Consider the following 24808-nt stretch of genomic DNA (forward strand, 5'->3'; position numbering starts at 1 on the left):
CCTGCCTCAGCCTCCCATGTAGGCAGGATTACAGGCACACACCACCACATCTGGCTAATTTTTGTATTTTTAGTAGAGACGGGTTTCACCACGTAGACCAGGCTGGTCTTGAACTCCTGATCTCAAGCGATCCACCCATATCAGTCTCCCAAAGTGCTGGGTGGGATTACAGCATGAGCCACTGCGCCTGGCCTGTCCACCCTTTCCCAACTGTCATTTAACTTTTCCGAGCTTCAATTCCTTCATCTGTCCAATGGGCTGATCCTTCCTGCCTCCCAAGGCTTAGTTCTCAGTACTCTGCAGGCCTTTAGGAGTATTTGATGGGCAGAGAGAAGAGTAAGTGAGACACAGTGAAGGCAAAGTGATGCACATAGGTACGGGGACTCTGTCTCTACAGATGCTTGGGTGAAAGCACAGAGACACGGGCCGGGGTGGAGGGTAGGGGTAGGGGTAACTCCAAGAACTTGGGGGTAGGGGGTCTTCTTGGCTGAGAGCTAGCTGAAGGCAGCTCAGCCCAGGTGAGGAGAAGGCAGGGCAGGGCTCTGTGGGGCCTCAGCCCTCTCTGAAGTTCTTCTCCCTCAGCTGTTTCTTCCCTTCTGTGGGGGTCCCTATCTCTGTCTGTGGCTCCCTGGAGCCATCCCCTCTTCCTTGTCACTCCCTGTTTCTGCCATCGTCTAAGTCTCTCCCTTTAACATCCCGAGAGCCTTGGAATACCCAGAGTGTCCAGGGCAACCTCACCCAGCCCACAGGCCCCAATCTCTAGCCTACCGAGCCCTCCCCATGACAGGAGCCCAGCTCCTGCAAGGGGTGGCCCTGAGAGACCCACTTCCATGGTCTACTGCAGAGATCTGGGCCCGCCGAGGCGGGAATAAAGGGGTTGTGCTTCCCACAGAGGGCCCCTGGTTCCCAGGCAGAGAAGCAGCCATTTAAGCAGCCCAGACACTTGGCAGCTCCAGCAGGAACGCTGGTAACAAAAGGAAACCGGCATGGGCCTGTCAGGCCTCCCTCCCCAGGGCTCCCTGGGCCTCTCCTCTGGGTTTGCTGAGGGGCTTGGGCAGAGCAAGGTACAGAGGGGAGAGTGAGAGAGGCAGGGACAGAGAGACTAAAAAGAAAGACACAGACAGACTCGAGGGTGAAGGGAGCCTCTGGTCCCCCGGAGCACCAACCTGCAGACCCTGAGGCCCTGTCAGGTCTCACCAGGAAGTCTAGGGGAGCCTGCGGTGAGGCCGGCCTGGGAGCGCAGGCCCTGCTGACCCAGGAGGACCCCACACCCACCCCTGGAGCCAGGCCAGCTCCCCCGCTCCTGCTCTGGGGCCACCCCAGAGACTGCCCTGCATGTTCCGTCTCCCCCTGTTTTGTAGCCAAGAGTCCTGTTTCCTCTGTGCCTCCCAAGGAATGGGCCCACCCTCTAGCCTCCCCTACCCTGCCCTCTCCCTACCTCCCATTCACAAAGACCCTTCCCCAGCACGTCTTTCTCAGCCTCGGCCTCCCCGAGATTCTAGGAGCGGCAGCACTGTGCCCTGGGAAAAAACCCAGTCCCCCACCAAATGTGATTCCTGAGCGGGCTGCTGGCCAGGCCTTTACGATGAGAAAGGGCACGGCAGTGCTCTGAGCCAGCCACTCTGAGCCCCCTAAGGAAGCTGAGGCAGACAGAAGGGACCTGACCTCAGCCCGCAGCGGCTAACACAAAATGAACATCCGGGTCCCAAACAGCCCCATCCAATCCCTTCCACTAGAGCAACTCAGGGCCATGGGGAGGAAGAGAGAAGGGGAACGAGCCCAGCCAGCTTTAGGCTGTAATCAATCACTCCCCTTCCCCAAACCTCAGCTTACCTATCTGTGCAGTGGGGACAGTCCCTATGCCAGCTCCTAATGCAGGGTGGAAATCTGGGACCCCATCCCCGCTGGCCCAGTCCTGAACCTAGCCCTCTGCCAGCCTCTCCTCTTCCCAGGGCCAACCAACTTTCCATTGCTGATGGACTTAGCCAAGAATTTGGCATCCAGTGAGAGCTGGGGCAGGCAGAGAGGGTAGTGAGTCCGGCTGTGGGCCTTGGGCGCGTTCCCCTCTCTGGGTAGTAATGGTTCATTCCTGTCCTAGAGGGAGGCGTGTGGTTTGGGGAGTAAAACGCTCTAGCACAATAAAGGGAAGTGTGGTGATCATTATCACCATGAGAAGGTCCTGGGCCACACGGAGCTAGAAAGGGGGTGTATAGATGTACAGACAAGTGAGAAGGAAAGGTGCTAGGTGCTATAGGAAGTGGTCTGTCCCCAGGGGCCAGGAATGGGACATACGGCAACACCATCGTGGTCTCAGATAGAACCAGGCAGGGCCTCACACCTGGGCTGGCTCCCTGGCTCTCTTCCCACAGGAAGACAGGGGCTCAGAGAGAGGCTGCCTCCTTCTCTGGGCGACCCAGCAAACCAGGCACTACACAAAGAGCATATGGGCCTGGAGAGCCTCCAGGTGTCCAGAGGAAAAGGGGACTATTTGTTCCCCAGTAGGAAAATTGATATGTAAATAAGCAGCCACTGGCCTGACCCAAGCCTCCTGGGAGGCCGCCCTCAGGTCGCCTGGGCCCCATCCCCTGGTCTCCTGTTTGCCGATCATGTGTGATCCTGAGAACACAGGAGACAGAGTTATCTCTTTCTACAGATCTGGAAATTGAGGCTCAGGGGGGTTAGTAATGTGCCCGGGGAGGGTCACAACTTGGAACTGGCAGAGTCTGATTAAATCAGCCTGATTCTGTCCCTGTGCCCAATCCTTGGCCCATTATCCACCGAGGACACCCCCTACCTAGAGCAGATATAGTTCAGGCCTTAGGCCAAGCCCAACCAGGCCCCCCACTAAAGGGGGTCGGGGTGGGTGGCGGCAGAACGTAGCCTGAGCCCACTGCAGGGAAGATGAGGGACTGGCATTTCCTGAGTGCCATGAACCCCCAGGCGCCAGTGCTAGATGTTTTGCACTTTATCTTCTGCAAGTATCAGAAGTTATCAACAAGGAAAGTAGCTTTCTTACTTTCGGGTGAAGGAAACCAGGGTTCAGAGAAGGTAAGTGACTTGCTGAAAGTCACAAGCCTGAGAGTTCCAGGTCTGAGGCTAACCTTTCCCTAGCATGCACAGACTCAGCTGCACGCCCTGCCAGACCCTGCAGGGGCTTGGACCCACACCAGCCACAGGCCCTGCTCTCATGCCTCACTGGGGAGTTAACCAACCCGGTCAGCCAGTTCGCCCACTGCATAGAACCCGAGAGAGTTGAGTTGGCTTGGCCAGAGGAGCAAGGCTTCCCCGAGGGAAGAAAGTGGCTGGAGCCAGGTGTGGAAGAATGAGGAAGACTTAGGAGGAAGTGATGGCATTCAGGTGAAACTGCAGGGCCCAGGCACCCATGTGTGAGAGACTGGAAAATTCCGCATGACATATTTTAGAAGAAAAGCACAGTTCCCAGGAGAAGCAAGCAGCTGAGCTGGGAGGAAAACCTGGGCTGAACCCCTCCTTCCCCTCAGCACCAAGGACCTCATGTGCAAGGCCTGGGCAGGAGTCAGAAACAGAGACAGCCCGGGCCACCCTGTCTTGCCTCCCCATGGGTTCTTGGCCAACAGCAAAGATCCCAGGCCAGCCCTTTCTGGGATCCTGGGCCCCTTGCACCCAGGACCCACCAGCCCAACTAAGAGACCTGGGATCCTTCATCCTAAGGCTGAGAAGAGAGAGAAAGAGTTCTCCCATCTTCAGGGCTGGGCTCAAGATGGGCCGCAAAGACAACCCAGGTTCCAGTCTTAGCTCCTGCACCATCCCTCAACCGCCCGCGGGATTCTGGGCAACTCACTGCTCTGTCATCCTCATCCTCTGTGAACATGGGCTTAGTAATAATGCCCGCCCTATTTCACAGGGTGCTGGAAGGCTTGAGGGATCGGGAATAAGTACATGGGAAAATGTCCACTGCCAAGAGCTATAAAGCATAAGGGATCATTATGAGAAAGGAGGACTCGGATGTCCCAAGCCGGGAAGTGACTTGCCCCCAGGCCACACAGCTAGGCAGTAGCAGAGCAGGATTTGAAAGGGGTCTCCTGCTGACCAGCCAGTGCCCTCCCACTGCACGACCCTGAATCCCAAGAGAGCTTTGACCCTCGGGCTGACCCTCTCTGCGTGGATGGCGGGTGGGGCGGAGGCTGCTTACTCCACATGCTGGCTCCCTCCAGAACAGGACCTGTTGCCGTCCCAGACCAGACCCCAGCCTTGAGTTCGAAATCAAAAGCCCAGCTCTGCCCCTTTCAGTTCTGTGACCTTGGGTAAGTTGTTTCACCTCCTGGACCCTCGGTTTCCTCATCTATACAATGGGACCTGGTGTTAACCCCTACCTGAGGTGGCTGACCTGACATCATGGCTGCAAAGTGCCCAGGATAGGGCCTGGCACACATTAGATGCTCAATAACTGAGGCTTCTCTCTCCTCCCTCTGTTGTGCCTGCCGGGTGAAGCCCAGGTTTGACAGGAGAAGGCTCCTGGCTTCCTGGAAAAGCTGCCCAGAACACTAACTGGGAACATAAACTGCTGGAGAACACTAGACCTTGGAAGAAGATCACGTTACTGAAGAGTTAGTCGGGGGATAAGAAGTGGAGCAAGATCCCAGCGCAGAGATGGTGTGGAGGAACCTGCCTCCCCAGGCCCCTCACTTGGGGCCAGCACAGCGGTCAGGGAAGGCCTCTCTGCTTCCACACCAGACCTGCACTGGAGAAGTTGAGGTGGGGAGCGTGAGAGGGCTAGGGTTCCAGTACTAGCCCTCCTACTTTCAACATCCTCAGACACAGCAGGTCACCTGTCAGAGACTCAATTTTCCTTTCTGTAAAATGGAGATGCGGATAATCCTCTTGTCCTCCTGCACAGAAAGTTCCCAAAGGACACATGGGAGAAGGGGTGGTGAGGTGGGGGCAGGAGGGGAAGGTGAGTTCAGGCCTCACAAGATGAGCCTTTATTAAACAGGACAAGGTTCCTACTGTCAGCAGCACCAGGAGCTGAAACTCACCGCAGAACCCCACCCCGCCCCATCCCACTACTTTACTGGTACCCAAAGTATGGTCCAGGGCCAGCAGCTGCAGTGTTCCCTGGGAACATGTTAGCAATGCACATTCTCAGGTGGTACCCCAGACCCACAGAATCAGAAACCTGGGGGTGGGGCCAAGCAATCTGTGCTTTCACAAGCTGTCCAAGGGACTGATGCATGTCAGAGTTTGAGAACTACCGCAACACCCACCACCCACTCTGGAGAAACTTTCCCCCACTGACTCATCTTCCCACCTCCTCCTTTCCAGGAGACTGCTGGGGAGGAAGGAGTCACTGCGGGGAGAGGTCATTAAATAGTAAAGAGAGTCCATGATTAGTTAATGACACCACAGGCTCCCAGAGAGGAGAGGGTCAAAAGTCAGACTGTAATTGAAGAGAAAACACTCCCCTATATCTATCTGCCTTTCTCCATCTCCTTCTCTTTCACAGATACACATACCCTAAAAGCCTGCTCCTCCTCCTCCTGTGGGTAGGCCAACTAGAACCAGGGACAGAGAGAACGCTCCCCCACCAGTAGGGCTGAAGCGAAATTGGGAGACTGGTTAGGGTGGGAGATTCTGGTCCTCTGGCCTTGAGTTTAAAAACCATCTGACTTGGAAAGCCACTTCTAGGAATTCATTCCATGGAGCTCATTAGAGTTGAGTACAAAATATACATAGGGACAAGGCGATCATTATAGCAAGGGGAATACTAATGAAAAATTCAAAGGGCCTAAATGTGCAACGGCTGGGGAATGCTTAACCAGGTCACAGCAGATTCCTATGGTGCAATACTACAGAGCTGGGAAACTTGCTGGAGAATGCTCAATCACATGGGAAAACCCTCCGTATACAGCGTTCAGTCAAAAGTGGCAGTGCAGGAAGTGGTTTGTGTGGTACAATCCCAATCTTGTATGTGTGTGCTTTTTTTTAAGGCCAAAACACCAAACTGTTCACAGCAGTTATCTCTGAGCAATTATTTCCTCCTGTAGGTCTGTTCCTTACCGCCTGAATTTTTCCACAAAAAAAAAAAAAAAAAAAAAAAAACCCTCTTTCTTCAATAATCAGAAAGTTTGGGGGGTTTCAGAAAGTTTGGGGGGGTTTCTTGGGGTAGCCATTTGGTTTAGATAAAGTTTTTAAAAGAAAATATCTCCTTCCTATGTCAGAATCGCTGGCCTGGGGTCTTCTGCTACAAGATTTGGTTCCACCAGGGAGTTTCCACATTGTGTGTAATTCCAACAAGCAAGATCAGGATCAACATGGGGAAGCCAAGGGTGGGTGGGTTTGCTCAGATTCCATCCCCTATTTTCTAAGAGTCAGTTCTTTCCAGAAATAAAAAATCATGAGCTCTCCAAGACTTGAGGTGGGTGAGCAAACGCTGGATGTGGTCCATGGGATCAGACTGGGCAGGTAGGTTGACTGCATGGAGCACAGAGCTGCTCACACCACCAAGACCCTGTGACTCTAGACATACGCCCTCAATTTTGCCCTCAACTCTATGCCAAGAGCACCCAGGTCAAGGCTGGGCTCAGATAGTCTGGGTACCAAGACTGCAGAGACCTAAGGCCTCTGCTGACCCCCCACCAGAGCTCCACACAACCCCGGAAAGCTCCTTCACTCCAGACTGAGGACCTCAGCCTTCAGAGAGGAAGACTCCCTGTCATTTCCCCCGAAGTAATGACAGGAACAGCCTTTGTTCATCATCACCACCCTTATCCTCTGGTTTCATTGAGGGTGCACTCTTCCCTGGGTCTGCCACGAAGCATTTTACCAGCATTATCTCATTTAATCCTCATAAAAACCAAGGCTCTGAGAGGCCAAGAAACTTGCCCAGAGGTGAGCAGATACTGTGCCCATAGCTTGGTCTGGCTGACACCAATGCCTGAGAAGCTAGAAGAACCCCAAACTGTAGGCACAGCCCCAGTGGTTCCCTGACTGCAACTTGCAGGGATCGTTAGGGATTCCTATATGCACAAATTTTGAGAACCATAATGCCATGCTATACCATCTCCTGGCAAACAAGGAGACTTGCTCAACCCTGCCAGGAGAGGGTGTGGGGCAGAGAAAGCGGATAAGAGGGGCTTTCAGATGGAAAACAAGTGACTAGTTCAGAGTAGAGGACACATCCTCCCTGCCTCAGTTACCCCACTGCTGTGTGTTCAGAAAGGCCAGGGGTCAGGGAGGTGGGCTACCTACATGTCCAAAGGTGACTCAAGGCCTAGACACTCACTTGCTCCATGACCTCAGATAAATCAAACCTCCCCTGCCGGTTTCTATTTCCTCTATATACGATGATGTCTCAGAGGTCCCATTGCAAAAGCATTCTAATATTCCACTTTTTAAGACAGTGAGTGGGAGATGGTTTTCCAACTGTACTAGTAGAATTTACCAATTGTTATTATTACCAGCAACAACAAACATTTATTGAGTGTTTACTTCATACCAGGTATCATTCAAAAAGGTTTATGTGTACACGTCGGAACACAGACTCCCCTCTCCATTTGTTTCCCAATGGAGGGACCTCTGTCAGGGAAACATCTCAGGCCTTGCTCCGCTGCCAGCCCCCACCCCCTACCCCCCCACCACCCTCTGGCTTCACGCCACGCCCCAGGCGGCTTATGATTGGCTCGTCTTAGAGACACATAGGGCAGGCTCAGTAGGGCCCTGCCCCTCGAAGAGCCAAGTTGCCCGCAGGGAGAGTTCTGTCTGGGCTGTTGTCTGCTCCTGCTGCCTGGTCCTGCAGGAGGCTGGTTCCTGTCCAGCACTTCCTGTGGCGGGACGGGTAACTCTGCCAGGTCCAGGACAGGCCAGTCAGCAAGCCCTCTGGGCCCCAGATCTAAAGCCACGTTCTTCCGTCGGCTTCCATTTGGGGCTCTGTCTTCAATGTGTGTTTAGCTCATTTAACCCTCACAGTAGCCCATCCCTATTTCACAGATGAGGAAACTGAGGCTCAGAATGGTCATTAAGGCACTTGATCTCAACTACTGTTCAAAAGCTTTCTAAACACCACCCAACACTCAGGGCGTGTCCACCGCAGGGGAAGGCAGATTACACTTCTATTCTATTACACTCCTCTAACTCTTGTCTCCCAGCCTGGGTGGTCGAGGGCCACAGACACGACCACAGGCACTCCCTCCAAGTCTTCTGAGGCTTGACAAATTGATATTCACTTCAAACCAACATCCCATCCCTCCTTCGAAAAAATATGATTTATTCACAAAAAGAACTTCAATGTAATCCCAAGTTCGTATAATACATTTTTTGTTCAAATATGTATGGTATGTTTTTTATAGCTTCATTGTAGGAATGGGTTCTTTTTTTCTTGAGCATAAAAAAATATGGGCTCACTGTAGATTTGGAAAATAGGGGAAAGTAAAAAGATAATAAAGGTCTATAATCTAATCTATATAATTGCATTTCATAACGGGTACATTACATGTAGTTGCTACATTTTGGCCTGATTGAGTAGAGTTGTAAGGGAGCAGCTCTGCCATTCAGTCTCTGCAATGGTTTAGGGCAGCAGCTGGGACCTGCCCACCTACAGCCTTCCTTCCTTCCTAGGCTGCAGGAGAATAAGCCAGGCCCCCAGGAGTCCTTCCCCTGAATAAAACCCTGCAGCCATCCACTGTGGCATCACATTGTGCCTCACTTACAAAATCCAAGTGCAGCAAATGCAAGATAATATAGTTTTGTAGCCCAAGAAGGGCTATAACTTACCCAAGGTAACACAGCAAGTAAAAGATGAGCTGGGAACAGAGCCCAGGTCCCCTGATCTCCAGACTCAAGCTCTTCAAAGACTTACAACCTGCTTCCTATTAATAGCACTACCAAAAACACCGAGCACAGTAGCTCATGCCTGTAATTCCTTTGCGAGGCCAAGGCTGGAGGATCACTTGAGGCCGGGAGTTTGAGACCAGCCTGACCAACATGGTGAAATCCTATCTCTACTAAAAATACAAAAATTAGCCTGGCGTGGTGGTGCATGCCCGTAATTCCAGCTACTCAGGAGGCTGAGACATGAGAATCACTTGAACCCTGGAGGTGGAAGTTGCAGTAAGCCAAGATTGCACCACTGCACTCCAGCCTGAGCAATACAGTGAGACTCTGTCTCAAAAATAAATAAATAAAAATAAATGCTACCAAAAACAGCAGGAACGTACATAGCGCTAACTATGTGCCAGGCACTGTTTTAAATGCTTCATGTGCATTAGCTCGTATATCATTCTCAAACAACCCTATGAGATGAGTACTATTGTTGTCTCCATTTTATAGATGCTGAAACTGATGCACAGAGGGGTAAGACACAAAGTCACGCCCAGCTGGTAAGTAGCAGAGGCAGGAATCATCCTTAGGCAGTTTGATTCCAGAGTCTGTGATCTTGCCTAGGCTTTCTTCCCCACTCCCCTGGGCCCAAGCCCAGCTGGGACTCAGGAAGGCTTCTGGAGCACTTGCTGCCTAAAAGGAAGAAAACCAGCCTAGAAGTCACCTCTTTTGACCAAGGTCACGCTGTAGTTCCATGGCAGAGCCAGGATTTGAACCCGGGCTTCCTAATGCCCAGCCCTCAGGGCATTGTTCACTTCTATACATTGACCCTGAGATCCAAGGCCCAGAACTCTGAACAGCTCCCACACCAGATCACCCGTCCACAAGGCAGGGAAAGTCAAGGGGGAGAGAGAAGGGGCAAAAGCCTCCCCTGCAGGGTAGGAGGCCAGAGGGGAGAGTAGGGCTTCCCAGAGCTGCCCACCTGGGGGTCTGCATGGATGATGTCCAGGATGGGCTTCCTGGAGGCCACCATCCCATTTCTCCAGGCCCCAGCTTGAGTCCCCATAGGATAGCAGCACCTTCTACAAACAACTGTTGACTCCAAGATGCTCTTTCTGGCTGAGTCAGAGTTCACTAAAGGCCAGAGTGGCCCCTCGCTGGGTTGGGGCTGAAGGAAGTCATGCTGCTCCCCTCTTAGGAGGGTAAAGGCCAGGCATCAGAAGAGAAGCAGAAGCTCTGCCGAAAGCAATCCCAGGACAGACAGCGCGTTCCCATCTCCCTGGATCCAGGTTGCAGAAGTGGGGCCCGCGGACCTGAAGCGCCGGGCAGCGGCATCCAGGTCCTGCTTCCTGGCTCTGCCTTTGCCAAGGAGTCACCTGGTATCTGGCACCAAGCTGGGTCCTGCTGATACTCCCGACCCCACCCAAGAGAACCACTTACCTATTCATTCAGTCATAGATCCCCAAGTGCCTGCTGTGTGCCAGGAATCAGAGATACAGACAGGAGAGGGCAGTGCCTGTCCAGGAGAGCTCGTGGAAACACGTCACACACCACAAAGCGACAGTGTAAACCAGCACAGAGGAGAAGGTGAAGGGCAAGGAGGGGCTTGGGAAAAGCAGCCAGCGATGTTCAGACCTACTGCCCCTCAGGAAGCTGAGTGTCACAGTGAGGAGACCCAGCCGCCCCCAGGAAGAGCCAGAGAACCCCACATAGCCAGACATGACTGCCGTCTTGGGGCACACACATATTGGAGAGGCGCAGAGGCCCTGTGCAGAAGGAAAGTGTTCTGGGAATGTCCCTGGGGGCCTGAGAAGGAGCCTGGCACCAGCCTTGAAAGACCAACTAGATGCAGCAAACAACAACAGCTCTCCTTTATCGAGCATTTACTATGTGCTAGGGATAACAATTCTAAGCGTTTCATGTGTACTTTTTTGTCCTCTGCTCATGCCCTATGAAGCCATGACCATCATTATCCCCATTTGCAGGTTCAAAAACTGAGGCTCAGAAAGGGTCGCATAGCTAGAAATTGGCAGGGCCAAGATCTCAACTCTAAAGTCCAGTGCTTTACTGCCATGCCGTACCATCATCTCTCTAATCTGTGAACAGGCAGAAGGTAGATAAAGGTGCTTCAGGTGGGGGAAACAAGGTAAGAACAGGGAGGCAGGATCAAGTGCTCTGTCTGAGGGGAGCTGCCCAGCTCCACTGTGTTGGGGTTGTGTGTGTGTGTGTGTGTGTGCGCACTTCTGAGTATGGGTGGGTGTTCACAGATATGCCCTATTTTGCAAAGGATAGATGCCAGGTCCCAGAACTCCCTGGGAGCCAAGGAAAGAACGGGGCATCCGCAAGTCAGGGAAGGAATCCCAGAGAGGAGACGGAACTTATCTAAAGTCACACAACACACAAACAGCAGAGCAGGAGCCAACTCCAAGGACCAGAACATGGGTCTCTTTCCTCTATCAGCTGCCTCTCCTTGTCAGCACAGTGAATCAGCTGCTGACAGGAAAACCACAGTGGAGGGGAAGCCCGGGGGTGAGTCAGGAGCCAGCCAGCCTCCGAGAGACAGCAGCTGGGCCTGTTGCAGAGGCCCCAGGTCTGTGGTTGTCTGCCTCTTCTCAGGGCAGCGTCAGGGGCGAGGGGAGCAACACGTCCCACACCACTCGCTCCATGTTTACCTCTGGGCTTCCCCTCCCAGCTCCTCAGACCCCGGCTTAGTGGAGGGGAAGCGGGTGGGTAGGGCAGTTCCTGCTAAGATTAAACGGGTCCTGTCCCACGGAGAGGCCCAGGCCAAACAGTCCAGGCTCTTCCCTCCCTTCCCACCTCTCACAGAGCCAGCTTCTGGCCGTTTGATCTTCTTGATTAAGTCATAACCGCCCCCCGTGAGCTTCCCGTGGGGTGGAGGAAGTGGGTATAACGGTTTGGAGCAGAAGGCCAAGGCCAAACCAGAAGCAGGGATGCCAGCTGGCCCCAGATGCTCCAAATCCAAAAGAACACTCAGGACTTGGGGCTGCTCAGCTATGGGTTGAGTGGGAACTGTCTGGTCCTTGGGGGAACCCCAGGGTAGAAGGGGATAGGTGATGGGAGATTCCAGGCTGTGACTCTAAAGTGTGAGGCCTCAAGACAGAGGGGGCCACCCCCACATAGCAGAAACTTCAGAGGAGCCCAGGGAAGCCAAAATCCTGCCCCAGTCCCCCTACTGTGGGAAACTTGTACCTTGACTGCTCACCCACTGCCAGAGATAGCACATGGTGACCTCTCACCCCTATCCTCCCTGGGCTGGGATGGGAAGGAGGGACCAGCAGGCACTTCTTCCAACCACCCCGCCCCCCACTCCCAAACTTACTGCTGGCTGGCACAGGCTCCCACTTTTTGGCCCAGATGCCTCCCCTTCATGGGCAAACCCCCCCCTTGTAGCATTCATCACCCTCCCAGTGCCCCCACCACTCACCCAATCCAGCCACCTTCCTGAGCCCCTAGTATGTACCAGACAGGATGGGGAGGAGAAAGAAGTGCAAAGGTGCTGAAACAGTCCCCTTCCACCCCTCCAGTGGCGCCTTCGCTATCCCCATGGCTGGTGTCTCTTCCTTCACTCCCAACTGCAGACATCCCCAAAGCCACCCAGACCCCTTCTTCCCTGTCACTGCAGCCATTGGTTCATTATTCCTTGACTGCTGGATCCTCCACCCCAGCACATCTGGCACAGACTGACTTTCCTAAAGTGCTGCTCTGTTGTGTCACTCCTCTCCTCAGAAACCTTCAGTGGCTCCCACTTTCTGCAAATCAGATCCAAAGTTCTTACCCTGGCATTCAAGGCCCTCTGTAAGCTGATTCCACCTACTGGTCCCACTGTGTATCCCCGCACAGTCCCAAACTTCAGCCAGAATGAGCAACCTAGCAGTTTCTTGAGACTTCTCAGGACAGGTTGACCTCCCTGCCTCTGCCTAGGCATTTTCCTCTCCCCAAGACACCATCTTCATTCTGGGTGCCGAAATCTTCCCAGTCTGTAAGGCTCTGAAGATCCCTCTAATCCTTTTTTCATTTATCTTGCATCAGAGTCACTGGTATTCTTGTGTAAGCCCCTTCCTGGATGGTAAGCAACCTGAGGGTGCAAGCCTTATGTGGTTGCTTGTCATTCATCCAGCGGGAAGGGGAGGTGGTGATGGCGAGGGCTTTCTTTTAAGGCTCACTAGGTAGGCTCTGTTGAAATGAACGTCTCCTCCTCCCCACCTCAGGCACCACCTACCAGACCCTCTCCCTCCCCACCATACCAAACTCCAGTTTATGCCACTTCAGTGCTTGGAGAGACTGTGGTCCCATGTTGATCCAAGCCAAACCAGGACCAGGAGCCCAGGCAGAAAGTCCTATTCAAGTCTCACCCCCTCCAGGAAGCCTCCTTACCCCCACCCCCTGCCCTGGCTTCTCAAGTGTCTCACTCTTCTGAACACCTCCCCCTGCCCTACATACACACACGGTCTCCTGCACACAGCGCAGCCGCCAATCCATCTCTGTCCCACAGCACTTTCCAGTTTGTTCCATACTGTACAGCTTATCTCCCAGAAGATGCAGGGAGCCAACATAATGCAGCTCCTTCAGTGTCCTTCGGTGCCCAACCCTGCTTACATATCAGGTGCCCACATTGCCCCTCGCCTCCATCCCAAGCCAAGTGTGCAATGGTATAGCTGGATTCCAGCCACTAGGGCAGCACAGACCCATGAAATCTCATCTGGTCATAAGCCCTGGGTGTGACTGATCCTCTCTACAGGGACATGGTAGGGATGGGGGAGCCCTCATTGTCAGCAAGTCAGGTCTGGCTAGTTCACCTCTGTACCTCTAGCTCTCTCTAGCATATAGTAGGTGCTCAGTAAACATTTTTAGACGTATTTAACTCAACACTCACCAACCTCAAGCAACATTACAGAAAACTCAGTCACTCTTTGTTCCAGATGACACAGTCCTCATCCCTTAAATAGAGTGATGTTGGTGGCAGGTGGCAATTTCTGGCTATCACAAGGTCAGGAGGGGCTGTAGCCAACCCCATCTCTCAAAAAAAAAAAAAAAAGGCTTATTCCGCATAGGAAGCAAGCCCATCACCTGCCCATCCGCATCAAAGCAGCTGTCACGGACGGAGGTCTCACTGGTTTCCTGGCGCCTTGCTAAGTAGTGTATACACAGTATTCTATTTAGTGCTTGCTCCTGCCATTGGATATTGCCATTATCCCTGTTTTACAGGTGAGGAAACTGAAGTTTGGAGGGGGAATGGAATCCAAATCAGTTTGATCCCAAAGCCCAGGCCCTTGACCACAGAACTAGGCTGCCCCACTACTGGGGCCCAGCACAGAGCACCCACGGCCACCAGGAACAGAACCTGTCAGCCAAGAAATTAACCCTGGGTATGCTGCAAGAGCCACTGGGGCCCTGGGCTTGACTCTGGGCGCAAGGATTGGTGGCGTTTTCTCTTCTCTTCCCCAGTCACCAGTGTAAGAACTGTTCCCGTTTCCAACCCCCTGCTCAGGCCAGCTCACCTGGAAAAGCCCCACTGCGTTTCCAACTTGAAGTCTTAGGGGGTCCGACTCAGCTGAACTGTCAGAAATTGTGGGAAGCAGGTGAGGCGGGAAATGGAACCTCCTTGCTTTGGCCTCCTCTTCCCCAGAGTTCATGGGTTACGAGCCCCAACCGAGGAACCAGTGCACTCTTTAAAGCAATTCGCTTCTCTTAGTCCCATTTTGCAGGGAGAGAAACTGCAGAGGGCAATGCGATGGGAACACCTGTGGCGACCTGCAGCCTGCGCTCACCTGCCAGCTCTCACCTTCCGGCGTTTTAAGTGAGAAAGGGCAACGGCAGCGTAGAATTAATCTGGTTCACTTCCTCCTGCTGGAACCTGGGAGGTCCAGAGCCGGGTGGAGGGACGGACCCAGGATCACGCAGCTAGTGCAAGCCCGAGTGTGAGAACTGGGGGTTCAGGACTGGGGGCTAAAGCTCCTTTTCACCCACCAGCTGCCCCGACCTGTCACTAGTTCCGAGGAAAGCTGTCCGAGACGGACCGCAGAAGCGGGGGTCAAAACTAACTTTGCCTCTGGTTGTCGGGCAGGCTCCCCCGGCCTGCTGCCCCCTTGCTCACCTGCTGGTTCTGCTTTCTGCTCCGCGCTGCAGGCCCAGCGTCGCCCGCTTGTGCCCCAGTCAGTGTCGGACTGCGCAGCCCTGGGCTCAGTCACTCCTCGGCCCCCTCCTGGCTGCAGCCGGGGAACGCCGCGGACTCGGCAGGCCCCGCCCCCCCGGGGACACGCCCCCTCGGCGCCCCTCCGCCGACCCCGCCCCCGAGCCCTTTGAGAAGGCGGTGCGCTCCCGCCGGCCAGGCCCCGCCCCCTATGGCCAGGCCCCGCCCCCTATGGCCCTACCCCGACCAGCCCCGCCGCCGGGCCCTGCTGGAGTTGAGGCCCCGCCCCTCTTCCCGCCCCGCTACGGCTTCTCTCTTCTATCCCGGCAGCCCCGCCCCCAGGTTACACAGGGGATGAAGCCAGCGCCGCTCCAGCCCTGCCCACTCGCGGCGCTGCCTAACGGTCCCGCCCAGCTCCCGCCTACCTCGTCCTTCCCGGTCTCCCGGGCCCTCCCAGCGCCCCTGCCTCCTTCACTTTCTCCTTCGTGCCCACCCCATCCCTCGGCCTTAGTAGGGTGAGGCCACGCCCCTCCCCGCCCCAGCCCCGGCTCAGCGCCTTCCTAATCCTGGCCTGCCCTGCCCCTCTCAGCTCCGGGCGGGTAGCCCTGGGGCCCCCACGCTGGCATTCCAGGGCGGGTGTATCCGGGTGCAGCCAGGGAACGGCGTGGGAGCGGTTTGTGTTCCAAGTCGGGGCCTCTATCAGGAGGCGGCCTGGGCCCAGGCACTTTTTGAAAATACTGACTACCATTGATTGAATCCTTGCCAGGGGCCAGGCTCTATGCCAAGCGCTGTATGAAGTTCTAGTCCTTGAATTCCCACAACTCATGGGTACTCTCGTTGCGCCTATTTTACTAATGTGCAGTTTAAGGCTCACAGAAGGGAAGTCACGGCCTCTGAATATCATGGAGGCGGGCGTGAGCGGGATTCAGCCTCAGGTCCTGAGTCACAGGCTTGAGCTGCCCCAGCTTGCCTGGACTGGCCCCTGGGGAAGTAGCCCAGGCCAGCCAGTGCTGGGGCAGTGCCCAGCAGCTGCCTGAGGTGAGGGAGGAGGTGTGGGTTGAGAAGAGTGGCAGGAAGGACTGCGGGCCTAAGCCCTCAAAGCTGGCTTTCTCCCTGAAAAAAAAGTGACCCAGAATTGAGGTGGGCTGCAAGAATTCTCTAGATGGCTGCGGTGCCCACCCTGTGTCCCAGCCTTCTGCGCCCCCCCAGCCTCCGGGGGACTAGCTTCAGGCAGATTAACTGGTTAATGACCAGGGGCATTCATCTGGGCAGCTGACGAAGCTCTTTCACTTCCATTATCACATTGGCATCTCACAACACACCATTGTGGGAGGGTATGATTATGAGCGCTTTGTCTGGGTGGAGTAGGGGCGGGAGCTGGATCCCAGCCCAGCAGTGTAGTTTTCACAGCGTGGTCCTTGAACCAGGAGCAACATCATCTGGGAACTTGTTAGGAATGTGGATTTTGAAGCCCCATCCCAACCTACTGAATGGAAAACTGTGGGACAATTGGTTTGAATACGGCCTCCAGGTGATTCTGAATCACATTCAAGCATGAACCACTGTTGAGAAATTGTAAAGAAGTTAGAGTGGTCTGAGAATCACACAGACCTAGGTAGCTTCCTGGTTGCTTTTTAACCCCAGGACAAGGCAAGATACTTAACCTCTCTGGGATGAGCCCTTAAACAGGGAATAATAATAAAAAGAGCCATAACAATCATGCCGATCTTGACGGTGGCTGTTGAAGATTACATGTGACAGCATTCATGAAGTGTTTGGCCCACCATCTGAATGCCGTACATGCACAGAAAATGTTCTCTTTTTCAGCAAAAAGTCTCCTTCATAGAATTCCCACACCAAGTCAGAGGAGTGAGGCTGGGGAATCCTTTAAACCCAGCAGCGTGTCCTACCCGCAGAGAGACACCCTCTATCCTGCTAGTGGTTCAGATCCTAACAAGCTCCTAGGTGATGTGGATGCTGGTCCGGGGGCCACACTCTGAGAACCACTGTGCCATTCTGTCTTGGGCTGGGTTTCAGATTCCCTACCCTACCCAGCCCATGCAAAATGGGCATAAAATATCCTCCTATTCCACCCTACTCCACACCCCGTCCCTCCGAGGTGGGGGTGTTTGTGATGGTGTATGACAGATGCTCCTGCCAGTGATAACTTGACTTAAGCATACCCTGAGAATGGTCCTGTATGGCAGATGCACCCAAATGTGTGTTTGGAGTTTTGAGCTAAGGAACTCGGGAGTGACCAACCTGGAGATTCATTCCTTATCTGTGAGGAACATTTGAACCCTGGCCCATCCTGTGGAATGCAGGCTGTACAGGGGTTCAAGGTTCTTTGGGGCCAAATGAAAGTTATCAGGTGGAGGTTGTTAGGGGGAGGGTGCTAAGTGAGAATGATGTATAAACTGTATCCTTTTTGTAAGCGGTTGTGGCTCTCTTGCCCTGTACAGTTCTCCTTTCCAGCCCACTGCCACCTGCCATTCCTGTGTGTAAGCTTCCCAATAAACCCCCATGTCCCAGTTGCTGGCTCTGGTCTCTCCTTCAGCCTTTTGAACCTAGTGCCATCCCTGCTGAAGTTAATAGGGCTCCAGCACGACAGATGGGGACTGGCCATTGGCAAAACAGCTGGATCCCCTCACTGTCCCCTTCTCCCATGAAGACATTCCCTCATATTAGTCCCATCTGCTATCCCTTGCTGCCCTGCCACTCCTGGTTAGAGATAGAGGCAGCTGTGGTGACATTGAGAGCAGTCTTCAGGCAGCTTCTGGAATCTCTGCCATACTCCCTGTCATTGTCTGAGCCCCACAGAAGAGTGTCTCCCTGTAGGAGTGCAGGGCCTGGGGCACTGGTCCTGTTATGCTGACCTACCCAAACACGGAAAGCCCAAGAGCACAAATCAAGGACCAGATACCTTGTATCCAAACATTTAACAGACTGTGAAATAAAATGTGTATTTTCCTGCCTTGACAAATGTTCTTTCTAATGACCAGGAAGACCATGTTCAAATTTAGAATTATTGGACTCTTTAGAATTGTATGCAAGAACATGGCAGTGCGGGAGGATAGCCTGGCCCTAGCCCTCAGCCCACCCACTCCACTTCTTTTCCCACCCCATCTCTGTCCTATGTCACAAGTGGCCTAGGACTCAGGCATGTGGACACTCCAGCCCACATACCCAAACTCTGCCCACACGCCTTGCCTAGAGCCACCTCTTGGTTACCTCTCTATGGGTGCACGCTCCAGGGACAGGATGTATCCTCAGGAGGATGGACCTGGGCAGGCAGCTTTGTAAACCTTAAACTGACTGGGGGGCTGGGCACAGTGGCTCACACCTGAAATCCCAGCCCTTTGGGAGGCTGAGGCAGGAGGATTGAAGAGCTCAGGGGCCAAGACCAGCCTGGGCAACAGGATGAAACCTTGTCTCTACAAAAACTACAAAAATCAGCTAGGCGTGGTGGCGGACGCTTGTGGTCCCTGTTACTCAGGAGGCTGGGGTGGGAGGATCGCTTGAGCCAGGGAGGTGAAGGTTGCAGTAAGCTGAGATTGCACCACTGCACTCCAGCTGGGCAACAGAGCAAGACCTTGTCTCAACAAAACAAAACAAAAAAACCAGCTTGGGCTGATTAGGCGGTCTAGGTTTTTAAACACCCAAAGCACGATCAAGGTCAGGTGTGGGCTCTGGGTGACCACAGGTGCCCTCTTGTCCAGGTCTATGGTGACACTGCCATTTGGCCTTGTCTCCCCAGCTTCTAGCACATGTCCAGAAGCTTAAGGGGCAGTTGTTGAGTAGATGTGCATCTGAGTCTAACTTAGTCCATTTTCTGTTGCTATAATACAATACCATAGGCTGGGTAATTGATAAAAGAATTTTATTTCATGTAGTTCTGGAGCCCGGGAAGTCCAAGGTCGAGAGGCTACATCTGGTGAAAGCCTTCTTACTGCCTCATCACATGGTGAGAGGGCAAGAGCATGCCACCTCAGGTCTCTCTTCCTCCTATTATAAAGCCACCAGTCCTCACCATGAGGGCCCTATCCTGATGACCTTATCTAATCCTCCCAAAGGCCCTACCCCCAAATACCATCAACATATGAATATGGGGATTCAGTTTCCAGTACATTCAAACCATAGCAGAGTCCTTCACTGAAATATCACATGGGGTTGGCTCCCTCAGCATTGTCGCTATCTCCTCTCTTCCAGCAGAAGGCAGGCTTTGTCATGACTCACCTTGGACATTTTGCCAGGCAGAGAGCACAGATACTTCTAGTGAGAGACTCCACCTCTGGAAATTCTTTAGCCCATTCTAGAGATGGAGCCAGGAGTTCTGGAGGTGGGAAAAGGGTTTAGAAGAACCACCCTAGAAAGCCTTGAGAGAAGATATCTATGGCCAACTTGGAGGTGGGGAAGATGGTGGCATGGCAAGACCTCAGAGAGATATGGCTATAGGATTCCCAGACTCTCAGAAGATTCCCCCACCCCAAAGGTGGAAGAGGAACAGCTGAGCAGGAGACTTCAAAGAAGTTGTAGGCAAGAACATGGGGGCCAGTTCCCTGTTGGTGTCTGGGCCTAGGTTAAGGCCCCAAGACTATTGCACAACTCTGGTGGAGGAAGGTAAAGAGAATGAGTGGGGGTATCTGTTTCCTACTGTTGTGTAACAAACCATCCCACTCATTTATTTTGCCCCTAAATCTGCAGTTTGGGGTGGGCTCAGCAGCAAAGGCTTATCTCTGCTCTACACAATGTCAGCTGGTTCAATTGGAGGTTAGAGATCCATTTTCAAGATGGTGCACTCACACACCTAGCAAGTTGGCACTAGCTGCCAGCTGGGAGGTCAGCCAGAGCTGTGGACTTGAGCTTCCTCATAATTAGGCTGCTGGTTTTCTAGGACAAACAAAGACCCACTTAGAAGTGCATGGCATTTTGTGACCTAGCCTTAGAAGTCACCTAGGATCACTTCCTTTGCATCCTATTAGTAGAAGCAGTCACCAAGGCTTACCTGATTCAAGAGCAGGGTACATAGTCTCTTTCTTAACCAGGGGGTAACGAAATTCTAGAAGAATTTTCAAGAAAGGAGATATTGTTGCAGCCATCTGTGAAAAATACTATCTGCCCCAAACGAGTCCTCAGAATGACTGGAGGAGAGTTCCCCTGATGGGAGCTTGGGAGCTGAGAGTTCAAACTCAATTGATTGTTTTAAAAAACGGTATGCAATATGTATCACACAAGCATTTGTGCACAAATGAACAAGAAGTTCAGCAGTGGATAATTAGTCTTGGGTACTTCGATTTTTTTTTTTTTTTTAGATGGAGTCTCATTCTGTTGCTCAGGCTGGAGTGCAGTGGCGTGGTCTCGGCTCACTGCAACCTCCACCTCCCAGGTTCAAGGGTTTCTCCTGCCTCAGCCTCCTGAGCAGCTGGGACTACAGGTGCATGCCACCACACCTGGCTAATTTTTTTGTGAGACGGGGTTTCACCATGTTAGCCAGGATGATCTCGATCTCCTGACCTCGTGATCCGCTCGCCTCGGCCTCCCAAAGTGCTGGGATTATAGGCGTGAGCCACCACGCCTGGCCTAGTAATTGGATGTCTTAAGAACTTTCTTCAAGAGTCCTCAGAATAGAGTTAGCACCTCCCTCCCTCAACCTGCACAGTTTCCTTAAAGTTATAGACTTAAAAATTGCACTCATTTAATCCTGATAGCAATAACCCAATGAGGCACATACTATTATGAGGCCCATTCCCAAGATGTGGAAATGGAGCACTCAGATGCTAAAGTCATACAACTAACCAGTGATGGTGGAAAGTGAAGTTGCAGCTTATATATAGCTAACCCAATTTTCAGTTCCTGAAATTGAGCCCTAGGGGAAAGGCCCAAGTTGGGACCCAGTGAGCGCCCAACACTGAATCGCAAACCTCGCACTGGGTCAAGGAGGTTCCCCAGGGCCTTGAAGGGACCTTGCTTCCTGCTTACAGAAAGAAGGCTGGCCCCAGAAAGCTGGGCTCCAATGCTTGCCTGGCATAACTCCGTCCCATCCTCTGTCCTCTTGCTGAGTCTCAGGTCAGGAAGTGGTTAATAGCACTTTCTAAATGCAGTCATTCCTGCATTTGAATGGGCTCAGCAGGACCACCAGCCTTTATTTTTTCTCCAAACCACTTAAACCGGCTCGGAACCCTAAGCCCATTATAACTGGGTTGTAGCTGAGGACAGGGGCTGAGTTCCCACAGAAGAGACTGAGCCATTGATTTGTCCCTGTCTCAATCATTTCAAAAAGATCAGTGAGGCCCCTACTCAAATCCTGCCCTGCCACCTACTACATCTGAAGGTCCAGGGGTTACTCCCAGCCAGCCCTGGCCTCAGGGGGCTTTTGGCCCCTGCACATTGCCATGTTGCCATAGCAACTACGATACTAATAATGGCAGCCATCTTTTTAAAAGTAAGCTGTAAAATGACTAATTTAAATATATTTAACTAATTTGATAACTAGGATTTGTGTAGCACTTTACATATTCTAAAGCTTATTTATATTTATCTTACAACTGTGGCACTTGGGTAAGTCTTTGAAACTATTAAATCATGTCCCCTCCTCCCCATCCACAATTCCCTGTTCCACCTGTTTATTTTGCTTTTTAGGCATCAGCTTAATCCCATGGTAGGGGTTGGGTACCCCAAATATATGTTGGGCCTACATCCCAATATATGTCATTTAGTTATAGTAGATATGTATGTACTATTTTATTAGCCGTTTTACATATTATGAACAATGTGCAAAGACAAATATTTTATTTTATTTACTATTATTATTATTATTATTTGAGACAGAGTCTCACTCTGTCGCCCAGGCTGGAGTGCAGTGGTGCAGTCTTGGCTCACTGCAACCTCTGCTTCCTGGATTGGAGCAATTCTCCTGCCTCAGCCTCCCAAGTAACTGGAATTACAGGTGTGTGCCACCACACCCAGCTAATTTTTTTGTATTTTTAGTAGAGATGGGGTTTCACCATGTTGGCCAGGCTGGTCTTGAATTCCTGACCTCAGGTAATCCACCCACCTCGGCCTCCCATAATGCTGGGATTACAGGTGTGAGCCACCACGCCCAGCCAAAAAACAAAAATTTTAAAAGATAATTATTTTAAAAATATATATCTAAAAAACAAACAGAAAGCAGTCCTATTATTTTCTCCTTGAACCCCAGCAGATCACATTGGAGACCATCAGCCATGCCCTTAGGGAGGGATTGTTGGAATAGCAAAGCAGAAGAAAGGGGACTTCTCTGGGCAGTGCTTTTTCAGAGTGTCCAGATAGAAGCACACCTTGGAACTGTTGCAGGTTCCTTTCCAGACCACCACGCTAAAGTGAATTATTGCAATAAAGTGAGACACAATTTGCATTGGTTTCCCAATGCATGTAAAAGTTATGTTTACACTCCACCATAGTCTATTAAGTATTCAATAGCATGTCTAAAAAATGTGCATACTTTATTTTTAAAATGTTGATCCTGGCCAGGCACGGTGGCTCATGCCTGTGATCCCAGCACTTTGGGAGGCTGAGGTGGATGGATCACCTGAGTTGTGGAATACGAGACTACCCTGGCCAACATGATGAAACCCTGTCTCTACTAAAAATACAAAAATTAGCTGGGCGTGGTGGCGGGCGCCTGTAATCCCAGTTACTCAGGAGGCTGAGGCACGAGAATTGGTTGAACCCAGGAGGTAGAGGTTGCAGTGAACCAAGAGTACGCCACTGCACTCTGGGAAACAGGGCGAGAGATTCAGTCTCAAAAAAAAAAAAAAAAAAGCGGTTGATCCAAAATTCTGACACAAAGTGAGTGCATACTGTTGGAAAAATGGCACTGATAAACTTGCTCAGTTCAGTTGCCACAAACCTTCAATTTGTGAAAAAATACAGTATCCGCAAAGTGTAATAAAAAGCAATGTACGCCTGCACTCATAAGCCCCTGAGACGGATGAGGAGGTGCTGCGGAAAGGCAAACTCTCATACCTGTTCTTCGGTGGAGCTGCACAAAATCAATCGGGAGATCTTTCCCTGAATCAGGCCTGAGATCTAAAAGAACACACTTGTGGCCCGAGAAGCTGATGGTGTAGACATTCTCTCCCTTATACAGTTGAGAAGGCCAAGGCTTAGTGAGTTGAGTTGAAAAAGTTTTGAAGTTGTGGCCAGCATTTAAAAATTGGGGAATTTTATGTTGATTTTTAGATGTATAGGGATAGGGACATCTGAGCCTCCTGCTGTGCCTTCTGATGGGGCCCACAGCAGATGGACCTGAGTTGTGGCTGACCTCTTCAGTTGTGACATACACCCTCCAGCTGTCTACCGTCCCCACTGTGCCTGTGGCTCATCTAGCCTGCTTCCCTCATTTCTGTGACCTGCCTGGTTCCCATGGGCAACTGAGTTTGCAATCCGGGGAGCAATACTGGCTGAATTCACGTTCATATTGAGAGCATTCTGAGTAGCTGGCAGGGCCACACAGACCTTAGCAGGAAGACAGGGACACCACACTGTTTCTTCCTTTCTTTCCAGGATGATCCCTGTGAAAGCTGCCATGTTTGCACTGCCCTCCTCTGTGAGACATGGTTTAGCTCAAGTCCTTGCTCTGATAACTTTCAAGCATGTGACTTTGGGCACATGTGACTTTCACCTCTCTGGGTTTGTTTCCTCACTGCTTAGGCTGCAGGCAATGCACATACAATATTTGCTACTTTAGGGCTATAAGATGAACTAGTTAGTTGTGTCCGAGTCATTCCTTTTACCAACAGAAATGAAGAGAAAGAGGAGAAAAAAATAAAATAAAACCAAAAAAAAATCTCTCATCTTCTCTCCAAAATGAGCGTTTATCGCCCTCTGGTGTCCACCACAGCGCTCAGTGCGGCCAATTAAGAGTGGCTTGAAGGCCGGGCGCGATGGCTCACGCCTGTAATCCCAGCACTTTGGGAGGCTGAGGCAGAAGGATCACCTGAGGTCCGGAGTTCAAGAACAGTCTGGCCAACATGGTGAAACCCTGTCTCTACTAAAAATACAAAAATTAGCCGGGTGTGGTGGCATGAGCCTGTAATCTCAGCTACTCGGGAGACTGAGGCAGGAGAATCGCTTGAACCTGGGAGGCAGAGGCTGCAGTGAGCCGAGATCACCCCCACTGCGCTCCAGTCCAAGAAACAGAGTGAAACTCCATCTCAAAAAAAAAAAAAAATCAGCTGGCATGGTGCCTCACGCCTGTAATCATAATCCCAGAGCTTTGAGAGGCTGAGGAAGGCAGATCTTCTGAGGTCAGGAGTTCAAGACCAATCTGGCTAACATGGCAAAACCTCATCTCTACTAAAAATGCAAAAATTAAGCCAAGTGCGGTGGCTCACACCTGTAATCCCAGCACTTTGGGAGGTCGAGGTGGGTGGATCGTAAGGTCAGGAGATCAAGACCATCCTGGCTAACACAGTGAAACCCCGTCTCTACTAAAAATACAAAAAATTAGCCGGGCATGGTGGCAGGTGCCTGTAGTCCCAGCTACTCGGGAGGCTGAGGCAGGAGAATGGCATGAACCCGGGAGGCGGAACTTGCAGTGAGCCGAGACCACGCCACTGCACTCCAGCCTGGGTAGCAGAGTGAGTGAGACTCTATCTCAAAAAAAAAAAAAAAAAAAAAAAAAAAAAAGGGAATACAGCAATGGGCTCACGCTCATGGAATTCACTGGTTTTACCCTGTTCCCTATTATCTTGAAGCAGCTGGATTGATAGAATGGTGGAGTGGACTTTTGAAGTCACAATTACAGCACCAACTAGGTGACAGTACTTTGCAGGGCTGGGGCAAAGTTCTCTAGAAGGCCATGTATGCTCTGAATCAGCATCC

General features: G+C 52.0%; 1 protein-coding gene across 7 annotated transcripts in view; it reads right to left on the reverse strand.

Moving 5' to 3' along the window:
* The window catches only part of CD82 (CD82 molecule), a 55285-nt gene extending 40228 nt beyond the window's left edge, over positions 1-15057 (reverse strand). For 3 of the 7 annotated variants that reach the window (XM_031653542.1, XM_031653539.1, XM_021925878.2), the window contains exon 1: positions 14909-15036. Coding sequence is in view for 1 of the 7 variants with exons in the window: in XM_031653536.1 (XP_031509396.1) it covers positions 12590-12739 (150 nt within the window). In the remaining 6 variants the exon portion in view is untranslated. Of the gene's footprint in view, positions 1-12589; positions 13064-14312; positions 14371-14908 lie in introns of those variants that run through there. The other 4 variants (XM_031653537.1, XM_021925877.2, XM_021925876.2 and 1 more) reach the window with 4 other exon arrangements.
* Between the last annotated feature and the right edge of the window lie 9751 nt (positions 15058-24808).

Source organism: Papio anubis, chromosome 12 (assembly GCF_008728515.1).
Source record: "Papio anubis isolate 15944 chromosome 12, Panubis1.0, whole genome shotgun sequence".
Taxonomy (NCBI): Eukaryota; Metazoa; Chordata; class Mammalia; order Primates; family Cercopithecidae; genus Papio; species Papio anubis.